This window comes from Nannospalax galili, unplaced genomic scaffold (genome assembly GCF_000622305.1).
Source record: "Nannospalax galili isolate Female #2095 unplaced genomic scaffold, S.galili_v1.0 scaffold737, whole genome shotgun sequence".
In the NCBI taxonomy this organism is placed as follows: domain Eukaryota; kingdom Metazoa; phylum Chordata; class Mammalia; order Rodentia; family Spalacidae; genus Nannospalax; species Nannospalax galili.
Window position 1 is genome coordinate 1,819,710 of NW_008341172.1, and position 21,746 is coordinate 1,841,455.

Genomic DNA, 21,746 nt, shown 5'->3' on the forward strand with positions numbered 1-21,746 from the left:
GCAACTGCCCTGTTGTGTCCAGAAAACAGTTTCTTTGTAGCCATCAGCCACTCCTGGCTCTTACAATCTTTCTGCCCTGTCTTCCTCAATGATCCCTGAGGCTTGGGAAGAGGGAGTATAATATAGATGTCTTACTTAGGACTGTACTCTATAATCTCTTTTTCTCTGCACGTTTGACCAGTTGTGGGTTTTTGTTACTTCATCTACTGCAATAAGAAGTTTCTTTGGTGACTGAGGGATGCACTAATCTACAAGTATAAAGATTTCAGTAAAAGCAATCAGGGCGCGGGGAGTTTAGAGCTTACTTCATTTGTTATTTGGGCCTATGAAGTCTTGTGTAGGCACACTAGGGCTGGTCCCTGGATGACCAGAGAAGGCTGGGACAACCTAGAGGCTGGGAGTCTTGAAAGGCCCTGCAGGGGGAGCCTCCCATTCAGCAACCCAGGCCCAGAAGTCAAGGGAGTAGACTAGCCTGGTTGGAATTTACACAAAAGCAACAGGAGGAAAGGCGACAGGATCTTAACCCCTAGGGCCTGTGTTCGGCTCCAGCTCCCAGACCCACTTTCTATTCTTTGCACCCCACCTTTCCCTCCAAACCTTATTTCCCTTCCAACACCCACTGAAGGGCAGAAAGTGCAAGAAATGTCTCCTTTCCTGACAAGCAAATACAGACGCTGTTAGAATGCCACCTTGGTCCAATGACCCTTTGTTCTGCTTCTTAATGACTAATTATCATGCTATGAAAGGCTTATGCAACCCTGGTGGAGTTGCCGCCCTTCTGCCAGAGAGACTGGGGAGTGTGTAATCCTCGGAAGCCATGACTGGGACTTGGAGTTGCACAAGAAGTAATTACAGAATCCAGCCGAGGCTTGCTTCTTATTACAGGCTCTGGGCTTTACCCCCAGTAGCTTTACGTGCTCGTTAATATTTAAACCGCCGAGTAGCAGAGGAATATTTTGTAGGCCTCAGGAATGGCCTGGGGACTCAGTGCCTGCCAAGGACCCAGGACAGGCTGGAGAGGAGAACAGGGCAAGGGATGAAGGGATGGCTTCCAGTGGGGTTTCCTTGGGGACTTTTATCCTCTTGCAAGTGTTGGCCCTAGGGCTCTAAACTTCCTCCCTCTGCTGTGGAAAAGAGGTTAAATATCATCAACCCTCTTTAAATGTCTCCATTGTTATTATAGTTTATTTTCTGTGGTGCTGGGGGTGGACCCTAGGGTCTCATGCCACTAGGCAAGTCCTCTACTGCTGACTATCAATTCCTCTATTAAAAAAATGCTGGGCTATAACCCACTATCTTATAAAACATACCTCAAATAAATATTCCATGTAGCTTCTGGTCAGCAACCAGAAACTTAAGGGAAGAAAGGAAAGTTTTAATCTGGTTAACTGCGCCACTACACACACACACACACACACACACACACACACACACACACACACACACACACAAAGGACAAAGCCTAACTCTCTGCTGCCTGGAGGCCCCAAGCTCAGGCTTGATTCTGTGGCCTTTAGAAGGTTAGCCTCTTGACCCCTGAGTGTCTGACTCCTCTCTTCAGACCAGGCCCGTCCTCTGTCTGTCTGTGTGCTCTGGTGGCGCCTATCGCTGTGGGATCTGGGCACCGAGACAAAAACATCAGGCAAAATACACATTTGTGTATTAGGGGAGGAAATGCACTGGCTTCCTGGAGTCAGCTGGGGCTTCGGTTGTAGCAGGACTGTATCTTAGCATGGTTTGCAGAGATGAAGGAGGCCTGTGGGCAAAGCCAACCAGGGAGCACTTCCTTGTTTTTGTTTATGAAAGGAGCCACAACTAGTGTCTGTGAGGTTTGGCAAGATGGCTGAAATTTTAAAACACGCCAGGGTTTCCCCCTTTTCTTTCTCCACCCTTTCCTTCCTCCACGTTTTTAGGCCTTTACTCGCTCCCTGGCATTCTCTGTTATCCTTTGGTTTTCTTTACTTTGGCAAAATATATTCATTTAAATTATAAGGTAATACACACTCATGGTAAAGAAAAAATATAACAATTCTTCCATTCAGAACAAGATCTCCTCTGCTCTACCATTACCCAGAGGAAACTTCAATTTAAGCCTTTCTTAGAAAATTTCTGATAATTTCCTCAGTGCGCAAACATACACATGGATAAATCTAGGGATCTATATTTACAGATCTTCAGCATCGTCAGTGTTCGCATTCAATGTCAGTGTGTTGTCCTGCAACTTCCTTTCCCGGTGGGAGGCTGTTTCTCAGACACAGTTCCACAGCAGTCCAAAGATCTTACCAGAAACTTCATACATAGCTGCTCAATAGCCCATGGTGTAGTTATAGCCTAAGGAATCCAACCAGTTTCTTAATATAGTATTACATTTTTTTTTTTCCATTTGGGGAAATCACAAAAAGTACTACCACACTCACCCTGGTATAAGTATACTGTTGCACAGTTGGGAGATCATACCCTTAGGATAAATTCCTAGCAGTGGAATTACCGGGTCAAAGGCTATGTCATTTTACATTTTAATAGATATTGCCAAATTGCCCTGCAAAAGGGTTGCACCAGTTTACAACCCCATTAACATTGTGTGAACTGCCTATTTCCTCAAAACCTCACCAACTCTATATTATTTCAGACTTTTAAGTATTTGCCAATAGGCAACAAATGGCAAGTCATTATTATTTTAATTTGCATTTTAATTGCAAAAATTGAACCTTGTTTCACATTTATTGCTTATTTGCCATAAACATTTCCATTTTTTGTAAATGAAGCTATGACCTTGCTCACTATTTCTATCTTTTTTAGTTATTTAAAAATTGATTTATAAAAGCTTTGATTTTTCATCAGTCTTCATTTATTAAAAAGGACACACTTTTTTCTCTGCCTGCCCATTTTTAAAGAAGCTAATTGAGGTCACCAGTGTTTATGGAGTCAAAGGACCAGAACTTCCTTTGGTAGCATTGAGGGTTTGTGCCATTCTTTGGTGAGCCCTCCCACATAAAGCCTTGGAATTCATCGTTAATTTCTTTTATGAATACTCCGACATGTTTGCTATATGTGTGTAAGTTTTTACTTTTCAGACATTTATTTTGGTGTGGGGGATGAGGGAGGGGCTGACTGGAAGAGACCTTACTGGCTCTTCATTGGCTTCGATCAATCTGTTAGCTACAATGGCCCAGGGGACGCTGCTTGAAAACACAAAGGATCCAGGCCAGCTTTGAGTAAGGTCCAGGAAGCAGCTTGCTTCATTGTCCTTTCTCCTGGGATCAAAGACTCTGCCCTTTTCCACTCAGGAGAATACCTGACTGATCCTTCAAGGAAGCCTCAAAGGGCAGATGATAGGAAGACAGAAAAATGGAAAATTTCTGTTGGAAAGAAGAAATACAAACTTTAAAAAAGGGACTCTCCTGCCTTACCATTACTTATGTGCATAATCTTAGGATTGATAGGGCCGATTTCTACTTCAACACTGTGAACCTAAAGACACAGTCCCCAGGCTGAAAAAACAGCTGGGCAGGTAGAAATCGTCTTATCTCTGGTTCACTGAGCTGTGCCGAAGAAGGAACTAAGGAGCATATTCTTATTTCAGCAGTAGTTGTGTAATTTATTTTCTCAACTAACACATAAAAATTCCTAGGGGAGGCACAAGACATCTCATCCAGTGTGCAGCCTAGATTTTTTAGTGATCCTCCCATAGTCTCTAAATATGTGGGGTATTTTCCCTTAAAGACCTAGTAAGTTAATTGCACAATCAGTAACATTAGAGGTTTGTAGTTCTTGGCATGAGTGATGTGCTATGCATATTGGCAAAGATATACACAACTTTGATTTGCAACATAAATAATATAATCCTGTAGATCAAATTCCAGGTAATTTAGTTAAAACATACTGAAGGACTGTTTCCTCCAAGTATCTACCTCATGGTAAATTTTGTAATTTGTATAATTATAAGTTGATTTGATGAGGATTGATTTCGTCATTAGGAGTGGAATATTACTACTATTAATACTGATTACCATTTGTTGAGGACCCACTGTCTGCTGAGTACTCTGTGTGTGTGTCTATACACACATCCACTATGCATAAAAGTTTAACGTATATTTTAATGTGATCTTTGTGTCCCTTGAAAGAACTCTAACTTTGGTTCCATTGTATGCAGTCTACCAGTGAAAAAATAGAAGTTCAGGAAGATTAAGTACCTAGAGTGACATCGCACAACCCTCTAGTGCAGATCTCAACTCTAATGTAGAGCTGTTTGATTCCAAATTCTAGTCTCCTGCTCTCTCCTTGTTTCTTCTTCCAAAGACAGTCCAGGTAAGAAACAGCAGAGGAGCACATTTCCCCATGGAACTTTAATTTTATGCCAGTTTAAGAAATGAGAATCAGGCTGGGTGTGGTGAGAATTACGCCTTTAATTCTAGCACTCAAGAGGCAGAGGCAGGCCGATCTCTGTGAGTACAAGGCCAGCCTGGTCCACATGGTGAGTTCCAGGCCAGGCAGGGCTACAGGGAGACCCTGTCTCAGCCCCCCTGCCCCCCAAAAAGAAATGAGACTCAGTCTCACCCTGTTTTCCTGCTGCCTTCACATGGGGTGGGCTGTCTACTCGTTGCCATAGAAACCGTAGCGCCATTCCTGTCCTCACTGGTATTCCAGTCATTCTAAGACGGTCCATAGAGAACTCTGGGTAAATGAGGGGCCTTTTCCAACTTGGTACCCTGTAGCTAAGTCTGAGTGGAGGTCCCAGGGGCCCAGGAGAGGCAGGGAAGAGGTCTAGCCTGCTCTCAGACATCCCAACAGCCACCCTAGACTACTACTGATTGCCCTAGTCCTTTTGCTAGAGGAACTTATTTCTTGACTGTAGTTGGCCTCCTGACCCAGATGTATTGCTTTCCAGGTGTTTTTTCCCTTCTCTCCTTCCTCATTCTACTAACTACTTTAGCAATTATTTATTTAATTTATTTATTTTAAAATGTTTTATTTAATATTTATTTTTATTTTACATGTGTGAGTGTACTGCCTGCATGTATGGAAGTGCATCCCTGTCCTGCGGTGCCTGCATAAGTCAGAAGAGGGCATCGGATCCCCAGGAACTGGAGTTACAGGTGGTTTGGTTGTTAGCTGCCATGTGGGTGCTGGGAACTGAACCCGGGTCCTCTGCAAGAGCAACCAGTGCTCTTAACCGCTGAGCCACCTCCGGTGCTTCTTTTGCAATTTTGTAGATTAGCACACAAAGTGATGAGTTTTGTCACAGCACCTTCACTCACACGTCATTATACTGAACTTGGTTTCCTCCCTTCCATCCTCCACTAGCCCCATCATGTCCCTTCCAGGTTCCCTTCTTTCTAGTTAGCGACGTCTTCTGCTTTGTACACATCCCCCGATTTTGTTTAATAATGAACACCTTCCTGGAAGGTCTTTTTCCTCTGTGGTCAGTGTTCTAGAGAGGCTTGGTCCCAGTCCCTGCTTCTGTCCTCAGCCCCGTCTGTTTCTCAGCTAGTCCCCATCTGGTTCTGCCCACACCCCATTTCTCTGTCAGGATTTTCCTGAGGTCACTATGGGTCCTGATGCTGGCCCAACTCTCTCCTATCCTTGATGTCTGTGCTGTCCAGCACCCTGGTGACATGTCTGATCGCGCAGTTTCTGCTTGGTTTCGTGATGCCCTGTCTTGTTTTTCTCTCTAGATCCCTTTATTTGCTTCTTCTTTTATTGTGGTGCTGGCAACACAACCCTGCGCTATGCCTCCAGCCTTTACTCAGTTCTTAAACTGTTACATATCTTTGGATGTCTTGTCTTCTCCTGTGCTCAGGAACACTTTCTTAGTAGCTTCAGAAACTGTGTTAATTCCCATCTCACTCACATGCACACACATGCATGTGTGCTCAAAGCCTCCTTTGCACTGAGTCCAGGCCATGGCTGACTCAAATGATGCCTAGGGGAACATTAGGAAAATCAGACTTTCCTTAAAATATTTTACTCTCCTTGTCAAAAATTGCTGTAATTGATAATTTAAATTATTATGATTTTATATGGTTCCCCCTTTATTCATGTATGACATGGAGGCCCACGGAAACTATACACATGCACAGCCACACAGACACACACACGCATACACACACACACACACACACACACACACAAGTGCGCGCTTTAAGTCCTTAGTGCTTGACTGTGTGAATGACCCCTCTGCCCACTCAGTGTCCTTCTCACGACCTCCATGTCCAGTCATCTCCCAGGCCTGGGGATGCACCTCCACAGCTTGTTGAAACCTGCCTCCTCTCCATCTCCATGGTATCTTGCTGATTCAGATCATCCTGACTCACTTGATCACATGAGAGCCTCTTGAGTTGCCTCTGGTTGTGTTGCCTCTCCTCTGTACCTCACAGAACAGCCGGCTCTTCTTATGGACGACAAAATCAGGCTCCAGTTTTTATAAAAGCAATTTGGTGACTTGGCATTTATCATGAATACCAAGTTCCTTCATGATGTAACTAGTGTCTCCCTCTCTCTCTTACCTCCTTTCCTGCAACAAACTATGGGTTCTACAGCATCTCAATAGAGATAATTTGCAGACCCTGAATGTGTGTGTTCTCTCTTGGCTCTCTGTTGGTGTTCATACTGTTCCCTCCGCCTGTGAAGTCCACCCCAACTCAGCTAGCTCATGGTTCTGGTGTCAGCACAAATACAACTGCTCCCAGGAGGCCTGGAGCTTCATAGAGTGATGTGCCCCTCCGTTGCACTTTTCCCAGCCACTCTCATCTCCAGGATGGCACTACCTAGGCACTGTGCTTGCCTGTTTACGGAGAGAACCTCATGCCAGGGCTGTGTTGGACTCTTGTGTTTTCTTCTGAGCTGAATGCCTGGTGTGCATCAGATGCCCACAAAAGTCTGCAACTGAACTAAGGTCCAGAGAAGAACTTCCTGTTAACTTTGGATTTCCTAATTAGATAATTTAATTGATTATCCTTATTTTACTTAAAAAAAAGTATGCCAAGCCAAAAAGCATAGATAACAAAAGAAAGATAATGACCTCCATTATTAAAATGTGCAAGGAAATCTAACAACTAAATGATAGGAAAACAAATAACCCAATTAAAAAAAAAGGGGCAAAGGATCTGAATATGTACTTCTTAACAGAATACAAACAAATGGTCAGTAGGTATAAAACCAAAAATGCTTGCATCACTAATGATCAGGAATAGGCAAATTAAAACAAAATGAGAAATCATTTTATACCTATTAGAATGGCTGCTTATCAAAAGAACAAAAGTTATATACTAGCAAAGACACAAAGAAAAAGGAACTCCTGCACACTGTTGGTAGGCATGAAAATTATGGAAATGGGACAGAGAGTCCTAGATAAAGTTAAAATAGAACTAGCTTGTGGTCCAGCAATACTGCTACTGAGTATATGCCAAAGAACATGAAACTAGTATGTTGAGGAAATGTCAGCACTCCCACGTTCATGATCGCCTGGGTGTGGAATCATCCCGTGTCCTTTAGACAAAGAGAATGTGGTTTGTAAACACAATAGAGTGCTGTACAGCCTTTAAGGAGAGAGAAATCATTTTGTTTCTGATAGCATGGATGGATCTAGAATACATTATGCCATGGTAAGCAAGCCAGATATGAAAGGATAAATGCTGCATGGTTTTACTTTTGTGTGGTGTCTGAAAAAAATTGAACTCAGAGAAACAGAATGTTCTTTATTGGTGACTACCTGGGCCTTGCTAAGTAGGTGGAAGAGTGTTGATCAGAAGTACAGAGTTTCAATTAGATGGCAGTTCTAGCTATTTATTGTACGGTGCATACATGTACTGGTGAATATAGTACATAGCAATGTATGGTACATTTAAAAATTGTGCCAGGCATGGTAGTGCACACTTGTAATCCTAACACTCAGAGGGCTGAAGTAGGAGGATTGTGACTTTAAGGCTAGCCTGAGCTACATAGTGAGACTTTGTCTCGACATTGACAAAAAAAAAAGACACACACACACACACACACACACACACACACACAAACCCCAAAAAACCAAAAGAAAGAAATTTTCCTGGAGAGTTTTATGTTCTAACTACAAAAAAATGAGAAGCACGTAGAGTGAATGGATACATTAATTAGTTTTATTTAATCATCTTGTAATACATACAATAAATGAAGTCACCACTCTGTACACTTTAATATTTAGAGACATAAACAAACCTTTGGCTTGAGCCTTGTGTTATACCAAGTCCCAAATGCACAGACCTTCCCTCCATGACCCCAGGTTTAATAGGTCTTCTTCATTTATTTTGCCATAAAAAGTTTGTATCTTTTTTTGTTTGTTTGTTTTGAGGCAAGCTCCCCCTGTAGCCCCAGCTGGCCCTAGAGCTCACTATGTAGACCAGGCTGGCTTTGATCTCACAGAGGGTGTGGATGGGGGAGGGAGTATAATATAAAGATGATTAAGATGCTTTGTATGAAATACACAAAAATTGAATAAAAATTATAGAAAAATGTCTGGATTGGGAAAGAAACTATCAGTCTCTGTCTCTGTCTTCCAGAATGGTTTCTAGGCTGCACTGGTAACAGGAACACAGAGTCTTCAGGACAGCCAAGCATTTTCATGCGTCCAGTAGTACCACTTCACCACCTGTTCCTCACAGCTGACCCTAACTTGTGCTAACTGGTTGCCAGGCTCAGCTCTACCCATTATTTTACATAGCAACTCACTTAATCATTACAGGAACACTGCATTGGCATTACATGAGAGGAAACCAAGGCACAGACAAGTTACATGATTCATTTAAGGTTGCAACATGTACTGCATGATAGAGCTTGGATTTAGACCTCAGTGGTCCAATTTCAGAGGCATCTTTCTCCAGATGACAGCAAAGGATGAGGCTAAGACCTATATAGCTCAGGACCTGAGTACCAGGGTTGTTGTGACAATCACCTCCTATCTCAGTACTGCAATGCAGCCGGCTCCTACCAACTTTCAATATAATTGACAGCTGTTATATATATTCAGGAAGGATGTAACCAGGCTCTCTTGCTGTTGCAAGTTTATGAATGGGGTAACCACTTGATGACTTGACACTGACCACCACAGGAGCATTTATGCCATGAGTATTGGAAGATGTTATAGATCAGAGACCACATTCCTAATCAGTGTCCTTGTTGAGGGAGCCCAGTCTTGACTAAAGGGTCTGACATGAGTGACCGGGAGGGAGTATGGGAGGTTGAAAGTTTATTGCTTGCTGACAATCGCTGTTTCTGCTCCAGATTCTCCTTGAGGGCCCTGAGAGGAAACGCTATGCTTAATTTACGACAGCTCAGACATGCCAAGAAATCAGGTTCCTTTTCTCCCATCAATTTCAGAGCCTCTTAGCCAATTGCCTCCTGTCCCCAGTCACTGGAAGGGTCATTCTGAAACAAGCATCTCACACCATCTCAAGTGTCCTGGGGACTGTCAGCTCTCACAGTACAAGCACACAGTGACAACTGAATTGGTAAGCCTCCCTGGATTCGTTGCCTTCTCCCCTTTTTCCTTCCCTATAACTAGTATTTCTTGCACCTACCAAATTAACTGATGCCCCACTTCTTTTCTGAGTTTGCTTTTGAGGGCACCCCAAGTGAAAGAGGCAGGCAGATCTGCATACCAGGGAGTCCTTCAGCAGCCTAATGTACAGTCTGGCTCAGACTCCCATGTCTATTTCTGGTCAAGAAGCTCAAAGCCTCAGCTTGTCCCTATGCTGGCCTGCCCCAGGCCTCCAGTTCCTTAGCTGAGAGTCTTGGCTGTTTGGCTTTGCCTAGAGTGCCCCCCCCCAGCCAGCCAACCACACTCCTGCCCCAGACCCCAGATTGGTTGACTGTCCATCAGCTGGTCAGGGGTTACCCTTTCTTCCAGGGAAGATGTAATAAAGTCTAAAAAGATTTTTCTTGGAGAGAATAGAAGGGAAGGGAAAAGAAGAGGTGACATGCTCTCTTTGTCATTCTGGCACTAGCTGAGAGCCCCTAGCTCCAGGGGTGGGTCTCCCGCACTAGGAAGGTAAGGTGTTTTGGAGCAGTTGTCTTTCAAACTGGTCTGTTCCCTGAGCCTGGCAGAGCATTGATTTGGAGATGATGTGTTTGAGTGTACTAATGTCCTTTCTTCAGATTACTTCTCACAGCTAAATCCAGTCTTTGGCTATTGGGTATGCTGGGTGATATTGGGTATGCTGTCATCCTTCTAAATGACAAAGAGAGGAATTGAGAGGAAGGACTGAGGATCTAGAACCATGGCTGGCACAGGAGTTGGGTTGGAGGAGTTTCTGGTTCATGGTAAACCTGATCAGAGCTTTCTGTGCTAGCCCATTGCTGTGGAATCTGTGTCTAGACTAGATTGCACATTCTCCCAAGTCCTGTATTAGCTTTATAGCTCTGAAAAGACACCTTAGGCAGAAGCAAAACAATCTGTCCAAGGAGTTTCAAAAGAAAACATGTTCATAAACCCTGGTGTTATTTACAGGGGAAAAGTAGCTACCAATGGTTGGGGGAAAGCCAGCGTGATGGCTATGTGGCAGACCATGCATGACATGTTAACTGTGTAAATTCATTTCATTGACAATCCTGGAATGATCATGGATCATTTCATTTATGCTTGACACCTCTACCAGTGAGGACTAGAAGACAAAGCTTAAGAGGGCCACCAAAATGACAGTTTCTTTGAAGAATGTGGTTCGTGTTTGTATGGACAGTGTGCTTGGTACATGGATGTGCATCCTCCAAGGCCAATCTCCCTGGGCTCTACCATTAGCAAAGGGGTGAGAGGGGACATCATATCTTAATGGAACAGTGGGTACTCATGCTCCTCACACTCTCATTCCTCCCCTTTTAATAGAATCTCTGCTCATTTTGAATTATGTAGCAGAATAATTCATATGGGAAGGGACAGGGTAGAACTGGAATTGGTGAGGCAAACAGAAGTATAGAAAACTCTTCTGGTAGAGAATTCTGTCCCCTTCATGACTCACAGTGCAAGCAACTAGTCATGGGCTTGGCTTGGGGCTGGCTCTTGATTCTATTGAATCAATAGTGACTAAAGATATGGTAGTTTTCATTTCCTGTGACTCACTGCAAGATAGGCTTCCAGGACCCAATCTGTGAGTTCAGGTGCTTCAACTTTGCTCAGGGACACAACTTGTGAAGAAGACCAGGGTGACCAGATCTCACTTTTCGTTCATAAGTCACATTGGGGTTATGTTTTGGAAAACATGGGCACATTCATTTTTATGAGACCCAAATTGGTAGGTGCGCCTTACTGATTCTAACTCTTGAGTACATTTAACCTGTGTTTCTGAACCAGATGCTGGCGCCAGGCCCAGGAAAGGAACAGGAACAAGGCCCTCCACACATCTAGAGAGGCCCTTCTGAGCGTGTGGGTTTGCTTCAGCCAAAATCTAGAATGAGCCACATCCTTGATGCATTTAACTATGATGAGGTCTTTTATTGAATTTATAAATGTCCCCTGAGGCTATTACTCAAAAGGGTTCATCTAATAAATAGGCGAACTAATAATTATTCTGTTTAAGATGGCTAACTATGTGTAACTTCTCTCAGGGGTCAAAAGTGTCTGATTTGCTCAACACTGCTCTGGCATTCTGACACCTGTGATTATGGAATTGGAGTGCAGGTGGGCAGGAAGCAGAGGGAATTGCCTTCAGAGGATCGCTTTCATATTGGGAAGTACTTTCCGAAAGCAAGGATGAATTAGCATGTTTGATCATCTGTGGGGAACTGTGGCTCTCTGCGATTTCAGTCTCAGGCCTTCTTTCAGAATCTTTTCCTTGTTGGGTTATAAACTTTGATCTGCATCTTGGGAGTGGGAAAAAATCCACTAGGAACCACTTTTTAGAGGAATATAGCTTCAGAAACAATGCTCCCTCCCACTCAGGCTGTCTTCTCTGCATCTTTCCTCAGCCAACACACCATCAAAGAAGAGTGTGTCCCATATGTGCTTCCTGCCCCTGTTCCCACACCGAAGAGTAGTAAGTACTCCCATAGCTTTTCCCAGCATGGGCAGGACCATGGGGCTCTGTATCTAACTTAAGAAGCACTGGAGAGTTTATTTTCCTCCAAAAATACTTCCCAGAGAGGCCCAGTTAACTGGTTTCCACAAAAGCATTATTTCTTTTAATGTGGCTGTTAGTGAGGAACATGGCTGGTTTGGGCAACACATATGTCTTGTCATTTATTCTCTGTAAGAACGAGCCCTTAAGTCAGAGTAATTGAGGCATAATTTGTACACCCACTTTCAGGTATGTGAACTGAGTGTAGGCAGTATATACAGTAGCAAAGCAACCATCATAATCAACAAGGGGAACACTTCCATCATCTCAGAGTTCTTCCACCCAGCCCTGGGTGGGATCTGATCTAATTTCTGTCCCTTTGCCCTTTTCAAGGTGACACAGACATGAAGCACATGGGCATCAACTTTCAATGACAAGTTGTATGTATCCTTTCAAAGCACTGGAGACTTGGAGATGCCTCTGTGTCATGGAGCATCCTAAGTAGCACTCTGAAAATCCAGGGTGCTTCTGACCCAGTCCAGATGCTATAGAGCATCTTCTTCCACTTCACATTCCCCTTGGCTTCCGGGACCTGCCATTCCTCCAGCTGGGGCACTGAGGTATCAAAGGAGACCAGCAGGAGGAGGATGGTTTTCTAAGAAGAAAAAAGCATGAAAAGCATTCTGCCTGCCAGGCGTTGTGCCCAGGTGATGCCTGAGAAACAGATTCAGAATCTCAATCAAGCGAAGCCTTGATGGAAGGCTTTCCTCAGAAAGGGAAGGGGTCTGGGCCATTCCAGAGAAGAGGGAAGGGTCCTGAAGCAGGAGCCTAATAACCCTTGTGTTGGGAGGGCACATATTAACATGACTTATGTTTGACCCTTGGGTCTTGCTGGCCACAGCCCAGCATGCTGAGGAGACAGATAACTAGATTGGGAAGGGAAATCAGGAGGTGAGGATCAAAGGATGCCAGAGGGAAACGTGGACTCCCAGAAAAATGACAACTCCCCCCCCAAAAGACTGGGTCTCTCTCCAGCAACAGCCGTGTAAGCCTCATTACTTAGTCATTTCCTGGGCCCCAAAACTTACCTGGAATATACTTTCCTAAGTCAAAATATGGACTAATATTTGGGCTGGTTTTATGTCTCTTCTCTAGTTCCCAGATTTGCCTTCCTTAAGATTTCCCATACTTAGTATCAAGCATATTTTCATGTTGCATTTATATATCTATGTAGCTATGTGTATTTCTATGTCTTCAGACCCTTGACTGCTAGCTGCGTTTTTAGATTGCATCACCCTGAGAATGGTCATTTAAATAAAAAAATGAAGGACAGACTTGATGTCTTTTTTAATATTTTATTTATTATTTTTATGTGTATGTGTGTATTGCCTGCATGTAGGTAAGTGCACCCATGTTGTGCAATGCCCGCGGAGGACAGAAGAGGCTGTTGGATCCCCTTGAACTAGAGATACAGGCAGTTGTCAGCTGCCATGTGGGTGCTGGGATTCAAACCCAGGTCTTCTGCAAGAACAGCCAATGTTCTTAACCGCTGAGCCATCTCTCCAGCCCCCAGACTTGATCTCTTAACTCAGTGTCTGAGTCCTGAATGTCTGTTTATGATGAAATTTCTTGAAAACAGCCCAAAGCCTCTCTGCTTCTTGCCTCTGGAAGAAGCATACTCATGTCTTATGCCTAATTCCCCAGCTGGGAATTTAGTGAGAAATTTAAATTGTCAAGCAAATGCTGGAAGAAAATATTACTGGAAATACACACTGTGACGAGTCCTCTGTAAGCTACCAGCCTCCAACGGACTCTGCAATGCCACTGAAAGCTTTAACCAAGTTGAAAATGTTGTAGTAAAACTTCTCCCTGAAACATGCCCTTGATCCCAAGTTGATTGTGTAGGGAAAAGAAAAAAAATACTCACTTTTAGGTCATCTTTGATGGTGCATAAGAATTTTCATGGTGGTAAACTTGAGGAGAGGCATTTAAGATATTCCAACCATGCCCTAAGGCCCACAGGGATGACCACTTCTCTAGGGTCATCCATTTAGAATTCAGACAGAGTTCCTTAGTGTTTTCATTTTGGTCACTTTCTTTCTTGCTACTTGAACGCTAATAGACATTTATCTACAGTGTGCAGATCCAGCTAAATATTGCAAACTGAACCACCTTTTCCTTAATGGTTAGAAATTGGCAACCAGAGCAACAGACATGTCAAGAACGTTGACTCCATATACTACTTTGAGCTGAGGGAGAGATATGATAAAAAGGATCAGTTACAGCAAGTCCTCAAAGTGAAACTTCCTGAAAAGAGTAGCGGAGAGGTCCAGGACTGGCTGGGCAAGTGTGGTCCACTCAAATGTTTATGTTTGGCTGTAGCTTGCAAAAGCAAAGGTTGACACAGTTCTCCTTCCAGTCTGTGCAAGAGTTGGCAAACAGCAGGAATGACATTTGCTTCTAATCACCCATCCATCTTAATGCTGAAAAGATACAGGGCTGAGAATTACACAATCACCAGGATTTCATGACCCAGAATCTTTGCCAAGTTGAAAGAGATCCTCAAATCTGGGGAGAGTTACAGTTTTATGTTTTTGATCATGATCTTCTTGGAAGATACTTATTAGGGCCATTTGTTGACAACATTAAGAATTAACAAATTATGTTGTTAAAGCATAACAAAAGTTTAATGGTCTCATTAGAGAACTATAAAGTCTGTTACTTAAGAGAGAAGTATTGTGGTGTTGGAAAGCATGAAATATTTACAAAAAGCTCTTTAGGCTCTAATTTCTAGAATGGAGGCAAAGCTCAGCTATTGTAGTCAAAAGAATTAAAATAAAATGGTAACAGAGAGGAGCAAAATCCTTTTACATTGTATGACAGCATAGTCCCCCACCTTATACTGGGAACATAAACATGTTGAGCTGTTTGTTTTTAAGCAAAAAAGGAGCATAGAGGAAAGAAGTTCTACTTTCTTTTTAATGTAGAAAAGAGACCATACTTCTTAGTTTGTTTGGAGCCTGGTGTGGGAAAAACAGTGACTGTGAGGAGTGCCCACCTGCTCCTGCCTGCTTCTCCCCAGAGAGGAGGAACTTCCGGGTCACACCCAGATCCCCAAAGACCCTCTTTTTCAAACAGAATTCTCTGCAAGGCTGTGCCTGTGGGATTCTGAAAACAAGAGATAAATCAGTGAAACAGTCACTGGTGGCTGGGGCATGCATAATTTAGTAAAGTGTCCGTCTAAGATGCCAGCCTCCAAGTCATCCCTCCCAAGGTGTAAATCAGGCCACCTTTTGAAAAGGACAGTTCTGGGAGTGGAGCATAGAATATGCTGTTTTGTAATGAAAGAAACCCTTTGCTAGTGGGGAAACCCATGGCCAATGGCATAAAAGTGAATGGAGACAAGTTCATGAAGATTTTAGCTAAATTTTTTTGATAATTGTGATCTGAGGGGGGCAAAAAATTGACCTGGAAGTTTCAACCTCTGGTTTCCAGACCACTCAAAGTGCAATATTTAAAGGCAGCCTATGGGTCATTGTTTTCTTGTGTATAAAGTAAGTGTTCTTTGCTTAGCTCAAAGACGTGTGTGTCTATCCAATGGTACATGATTTTATATCGTATGTTGAGTGTGAATACACATTCCCAGAGGCAGAAACATGTAATTTGTGCAATTGCAAAGTAGAATGTAGAATTGGAGGGCACAGCTGATTCTCATGAATGCTCATAACTCAACAGGGCCATCCTTAGAGAGCTTTGGGGAGCCTCTAGGAGAATCTTTCTTTGCTGGTAGGGTGGGAGCTTGGCTTTGTGTGTGTGTGTGTGTGTGTGTGTGTGTGTGTGTGTGTGTGTGTGTGTGTGTGTGTGTGTGTGTGTGTGTGTGTGTGTGTGTGTGTGTGTGTGTGTGTGTGTGTGTGTGTTGGGGTGTGTGTGGCAAGAATCTGACTCAGTTCTAGAAGGGGCTTCAGGCTTTTTATCCAGAAGCTGAGGGGTTTGGAGTGAGTCATTCCACAGTGGTGGAAGTTCTCCCCTGCCCTGGCTCAGTCAAGCAGCAGAGGCTCGCTCACATATATAGTGTGTTGCCCTTGGTCTTTCTATTGGGCAAGTGCACCACTAGTGCCAGCCTCCTGGCTCAACAGAGCTGTGCTGTGCAAAGGCAAGGAGTCTTAAGACTGAAGGGATGGACCTGAAGGATGTGCCACAGTCCAGAGACTTCCCAGCCTCCAGAGGCAGCTGACTTGGTCCCTGCCCGCTGAGAAGGAAGAGGGCAGGCTTGGATCCTTTCTCACCACCTTCACCCAGATTGACCTGTCTTGGTCTTGAGTTTTCTGGGTGTTTGGGATAGGTTGACTGTAGCAATAGGAAACAAAAGGGGTCTTTGAAAACTCACCTGAGTCTTCCCTCACCATCAGCCCTGGGTCTAGGCAAGCTTGACAGGTGTTAAAAGGTGTTTCCCACACCAACCCTGCAGTCCCATGCAGGGTTGTGCCAGGGCTGGCTCTGGCAGCATGGCGTTTGCACGGGTTGCAGTGACCCCAGCAGCCAGGAGGGGAACTGGGAGGTAGGCGGTGGGAGGCAGCTGTAGAAGGGGACCAACAGGGACCTGGAGGTTGGGGTGGAGTGGGCTCAGTTCTTAGCGGAGGCGACCCTGGGGCGCTCCCAGTTCCTTGGGTCCTGAAGCTCCAAAACCTGGGTGCTCTTGGTGAGGAGCCAGTGAGGATTCCAATTTAGGGTTGCTTGCTGGAAGACACCGCGCAGGGTCCTACACACAGCTCTGCAGAAAGCCTGCATCTCCCTTGTGAGGTGCGAGGCCTGCGGAGCTCGGTGTTGCCTGAACTGAAAGCTTAGCTCTTGAAAAAAACCAAAACTGCTCTGTCTGTCGCCCTGGCAGCAACATTACAGAGACACCCACATTCCCTGGGGCCTTTCCACCAAAACTCTCTGTCCTTTGGTTCGTGGCAGAGGAGTACAGAACTGACCACGAAAGGTCCAACAGGAACAAGAAACTCCTAGGACTTGGACAATTCCTTTGAAAATCCCCCAATCCCCGGGAACAAAGGCCCAGGAGGCATAGTTGACTCCAGGCTTATTTGGAAGGAAGATTTCTTTTGGAAGGAAGGTGAAAATCATCATAATTTAAACAAGCAAACAAACAAAATCACCTTTCTACTCTTTTAAATTGGTTTCTGTATTCTTTGACATGAATACATTCACATCGATTTTAGTGAATGGCAAAAGATTTATACCATCTGAAGAAAACAGCATGTATCAACGTGGATGTGAAAATAGCCGCAGGTAACTGCAGAGAAAGAAGTTGGAAATCAGAGGTGACAGGGTAACACCCTCCTGCTTTCAAAAGCCTTGGAGGGCTCTCCTGGGAGCAAACAGCTCGAGTTTAATTCCCACACATGGAACCTGTCCCCCATTTTCCCTAGTTGCTGGTCTCCTTCAGCTTTATTCTCCAGTCTAATCATCAGCTTTATGGGTGCAAATGTCTACCTTTTACAATAATCTAACCTTGATAGTATCACTATAATTATTTCATAGGCATAACCCTAGTCAATAAAGGCTTGTTACTTGTTAGCTGCACTTAATCATGAGTTTTCTTCTCCTATACCTGTCCCAAGAGGACTGTCCTCCAACAGGCTCCCTTCACCTTATAATACACAGATCCCAAATGACCTTCCAGGCTTGGATAAGATAGGCTCTATCCAAGAATGGCCAGGATGGTAAGGAGGCCCAAGTTTCTTGCCTCTGACTTTTTCACCACTTGCATGAATTTTCTGAATTTTACAAAGTATAAATTCTTAGAGGCCCATTGCTTTTGAACTTACTGAGAAACCAGTGTCCATATTTATAGAGCATGTCTTAATTGATGGTAAGGGTGAAGAGATATCAAGGTTCACCTCCAAGCAGGTGTTTTGGTTCTTTAGAAGGTAGATAATTTTGTTTTGATAAAAACATCAACAGTCAAGGTGCTCTGACACTGCCTGAAGGCACCCTTGGTGTGCTAGGTTAGTTTTAAGCCAAGATCAAGTTCCAGATCCTTGAACTCAAATCAGAGTCAATTGACTTGAAAATGTCTACCTGACTATAAGCTTGTTACAGCTCAACTGGACTGCTAAGGATTCTTGGGGGAGAGAGAGACACAGACATGCTATGCTAACTTCTAAACGAGTCTTGCAAAGTTTCAAGTTTAAGAAATCTTAACTGAAGGCCCATTCTGGATATTTGCACAGTAATGTCTGAAACTGAAATCACACATATTTTGACCACAGTATGAAGTTTTTGGAGACTCAACCATGAACCCATTTTGAGGAGCTGGTGGTAAAAATCTCTACTTCCTGTCTGTCACCAGAAGGCAAGCAAGTCAATTGTGAATTTTATTAAAAAACAAACAGTATGCCTGGGTTTCATAAAATTTATATACAAATATGTACACAGAAACAAATAATATTAAAAATAAAAATCATACTTGCTCTCATGTGGAGGTGGTCCTGGCACCCCACAAACATAATGTTAACCTTTCCTTTAAAGAAATTGCTTGGCCCAAGAAGACCACAGTTGGAGAACCATTAACAAAGCTGTAGCCGTTGCCTGCAACATTTCAATTCAGGTCTCAAAAAATATATAAATAATTTAATTACAAAACCCAATAGTATTTTCCCCCTTTTTTGGCACAGTGAAGCATTGGTCTATAGCAGAGAAATGATGGAAGGTTGACAGCTCTCTCACACTCACTCTTGTGAACACCACACACGTACACCAGTGGGGCCTCACAAACCCCAGACAGTAGTAAATCATTTATCCCATGGAATGGTTCCCTGATGTGTTTTTTTTTTTTCTTTTTTTTTCTTTTTGCAGGTGGGGAAGATAAATCAATGGAAGGTGCAACAAAAAGAGTAGGACTGGAAGAGGTCTGGGTAGAGGAAAAGGGAAAGCCTTTTGGAAGGAGAGGACAGGCTTGGCCAAGAAATAGAAAAAAAAAAAACCTGCTTTGATCCTCTGTAAAGTTACAAAAGACAAAGGAAACTATTCTGGACTAAAAGCACTTGGATCAAAATGCTTCACTTTAAGGCACGTCGGATAGAGATTTTTTAAAAAAAGTTTCTTTTCCTCCGAATAGAAAGTGCACAGTCCTGGAGATTGCTTTCCCCTTCTCCTGAATAGCGCTCCCAACCCCCAGTCCCACGACGACCCTCTGCGGAGCTCAGCATCAGGCCAAAAGCGTCTCCACTGGGTAGGACAGGTGCCGGCCGGACCCGCAGGCCGAAGCCGCTTGCAGGGCCGCGGGCAGCCGTAGGGGGCAGTACAGGTGCGCCGAGCCGCCGGCCTCGGGACCTGGGAATGGCTTGGCCGGGGCGGCGGTGGAGAAGGGCCCGAGCAGCAGGGGTGGTGCGGGCGGCGCTGCTGGCTGCACCTCGGTCCCCCGCGCGGCCACCAGCGTGGGTTCGCTGGCGCCGAACGCACAGAGCGGCAGGAGGGCGCCGCCAGGCGCGGCGGGCAGGAGCGCAGGGTAGGCGCGCAGGGGCGGGCAGGGCGCGGCGCCCCAAGGCAGCTGCACCCCTAGGGCCGGGTCGCTGTCGCGGCGGCTGCGGAAAGGCTTGCTGAGGATGCTGTCGATGGCGAAGGAGCTGGAGAACTTGCTTGCCGGGCTGGCCCGCTCCTCCTGGCGAGGGGGCGAACGCGCGAGCGGAGAGGCCGGAGTGGCGGGTGCAGGCTGCGGGGGCGCGGCGGGCAGAGCCGGCGCCTCCTCGGGTCGCAGTCCCGGCGCAGGGACCGTCGCCCGGTGGCTGAGGCGCTTGCGGCGGCGGCGGAAGACCCCGTCGGCGAAGGTGTACTCGCTGTTGGGGTTGAGCATCCAGTAGTTGTCCTTGCCCCAGGGCCGCGAGGGGTCGCGCAGCACCTTGACGAAGCAGTCGTTGAGCGAGAGGTTGTGGCGCACCGAGTTGCGCCAGCCGGTGTAGCTGCCGCGGAAAAACGGGAACTTGCCCATGAGGTACTCGTTGATCTCAGCCAGCGTCAGACGCCCGCCCGCTGAGTCGCGGATGGCCATGGCGATGAGCGCGATGTAGGAGTACGGAGGCTTGGGCCGCCGCGTGTACGGCTTGTTGCGCGCACCCTCGCTTCCCACGCTGCCGGCGCACGGCCTGGGCGCTGTGGCCTCCGCTGTGCCATCTGCCGCCTCCGGACCTTCCAGTGCGTTCTGCCCGCCGCCCGCGCTCGGGTCGCCACTGCCGCCCGCCAGATCCCCAGCGCCGCCGCCACCGCCACCCGCTGCCGGGCTGTTGGCCGCGCAATCCCCGTCGGAGCCTAGGGAGTCGTCTCCAGTGGCGGAGAGCGGAGATGGCGCGTCGCTGCCGCCGGCCCCCTCTAAGTCACTGCCCGGCTTGTCCCCGTGGGCCGCGCGCGGAGTGAACACCTCCAGTTTCATGCCCGCGCTCGCGATCCCCACCCGGTGCTGGACCCTTTAACTGCGTGGTCGTAAGAAGCGAGTGGCGCGGGCCGGGGAGCGATCTCGAGGACCGGAGGATTCCGAGCTAAGGTTCCTTCGTCTTTCTGAGAGAGGCACTTATCCGTAGAAGAGTCCTCTTCCGCTGGAATGCGTTTTTGGAGGGGATGTGTGTTGGGTGGACTGAGGGGAGAAGCCGAAGTTGGGACAGTGCTGTCTTTAGTCCGAGCGTTACGGATTTGGGGCTGACTGCGTGCGCGGGATGCGGCCCCCGCCCCTGCGGTGCCGGTGCCGAGCGCCCCAGACTTAGGGTTTGGTGCTGGGAGGAAGAATCCTGCGCATCTGCTATCCGTACAGGAGCCCAGAAGGGGCTGGCGCTTCTCCGGAGGTCCAGGTCCCAGGCAGGTGTCCTCAGAGCACCGCGTTGATGCCCGCTGGGATACGCTTCTCTTGGAGGAAGATCGGACGCCTTTAACCTTGAGAGCCCATGGAACCGAGTCCTTGAGGCCGCCGCGCCCGCAGCCGCCTTCCCGTCCCCGGACTCCCAGGCAGCATGTCCGCGCTGGCCGGCCGCAGCAGAATCTCGCCTCCACCTTCGGCCGGGACCAATATAACCCTGCGGCGGCTCGGCGGAGGCGGGGCCTGGGCGCCCACGGTCAGGGGGTGGGGAACGAGGTGGCCAAGGTGGCCGCTGCTCCCCCGGGCGCAGCAGGCCGAGGCCACGCGGCGGCGCGGCCACAGAGTCTCTGGGCGCAGGTTGTTTGTTTTGGGTCTGGCTGGCCCCGCCCTCCTCGTCCAGCCAATGGGGAACGAGCGAGCGGCTGGGGTGTGCGTGCGTGTGCGGCCACCCCTCCAGCCCGCCCCTTGGCTCAGGTGCGAGCTCCTGCGCCCCGCGGCCATCGAGGGGGTTTCTGTGCCCTAGGGTTCCTGGTTAGTGTGCTTGGTAGAGGTGACATCCTGTGATTCCTCAAGGGGACACCTAAAAGGGTCGGGCGCGGGACCCGGATTTTGCATAGGTTGGCCGCCTCCCGGAGCGGCGCTCCGAGTGCGTTTGCTTGTGCGTTAGTGAGAGCCAAGAGTCTTCGGAGTGCAAGTCTTCGGAAAGCAAACCCCTCTGGTGATGGCTGAGGGGCTGAACTGCAGACACCTCACGGCACACCCTTTGCCTTGACGTCTTTTGACAGCTACGTGCGGTGTGCTTGCTCCGCTGCCTTTCTATGACTACCTTTTCCCAGTCTAACAAGTAAAAATGCCGGGCTGTGAGCCGTTTTGGGTGA

The 21,746-nt window shown here is 46.5% G+C and overlaps 1 protein-coding gene across 1 annotated transcript; it reads right to left on the minus strand.

Annotated features, from left to right (window-relative positions):
- Window positions 1-18,387: 18,387 nt before the first annotated feature.
- Window positions 18,388-20,720, minus strand: Foxq1 (forkhead box Q1). The gene has a single exon (XM_008836671.3). It carries the CDS (start codon window positions 20,449-20,451, stop codon window positions 19,234-19,236), a length of 1,218 nt encoding a protein of 405 aa, XP_008834893.1. The 5' UTR covers window positions 20,452-20,720; the 3' UTR covers window positions 18,388-19,233.
- Window positions 20,721-21,746: the final 1,026 nt, after the last annotated feature.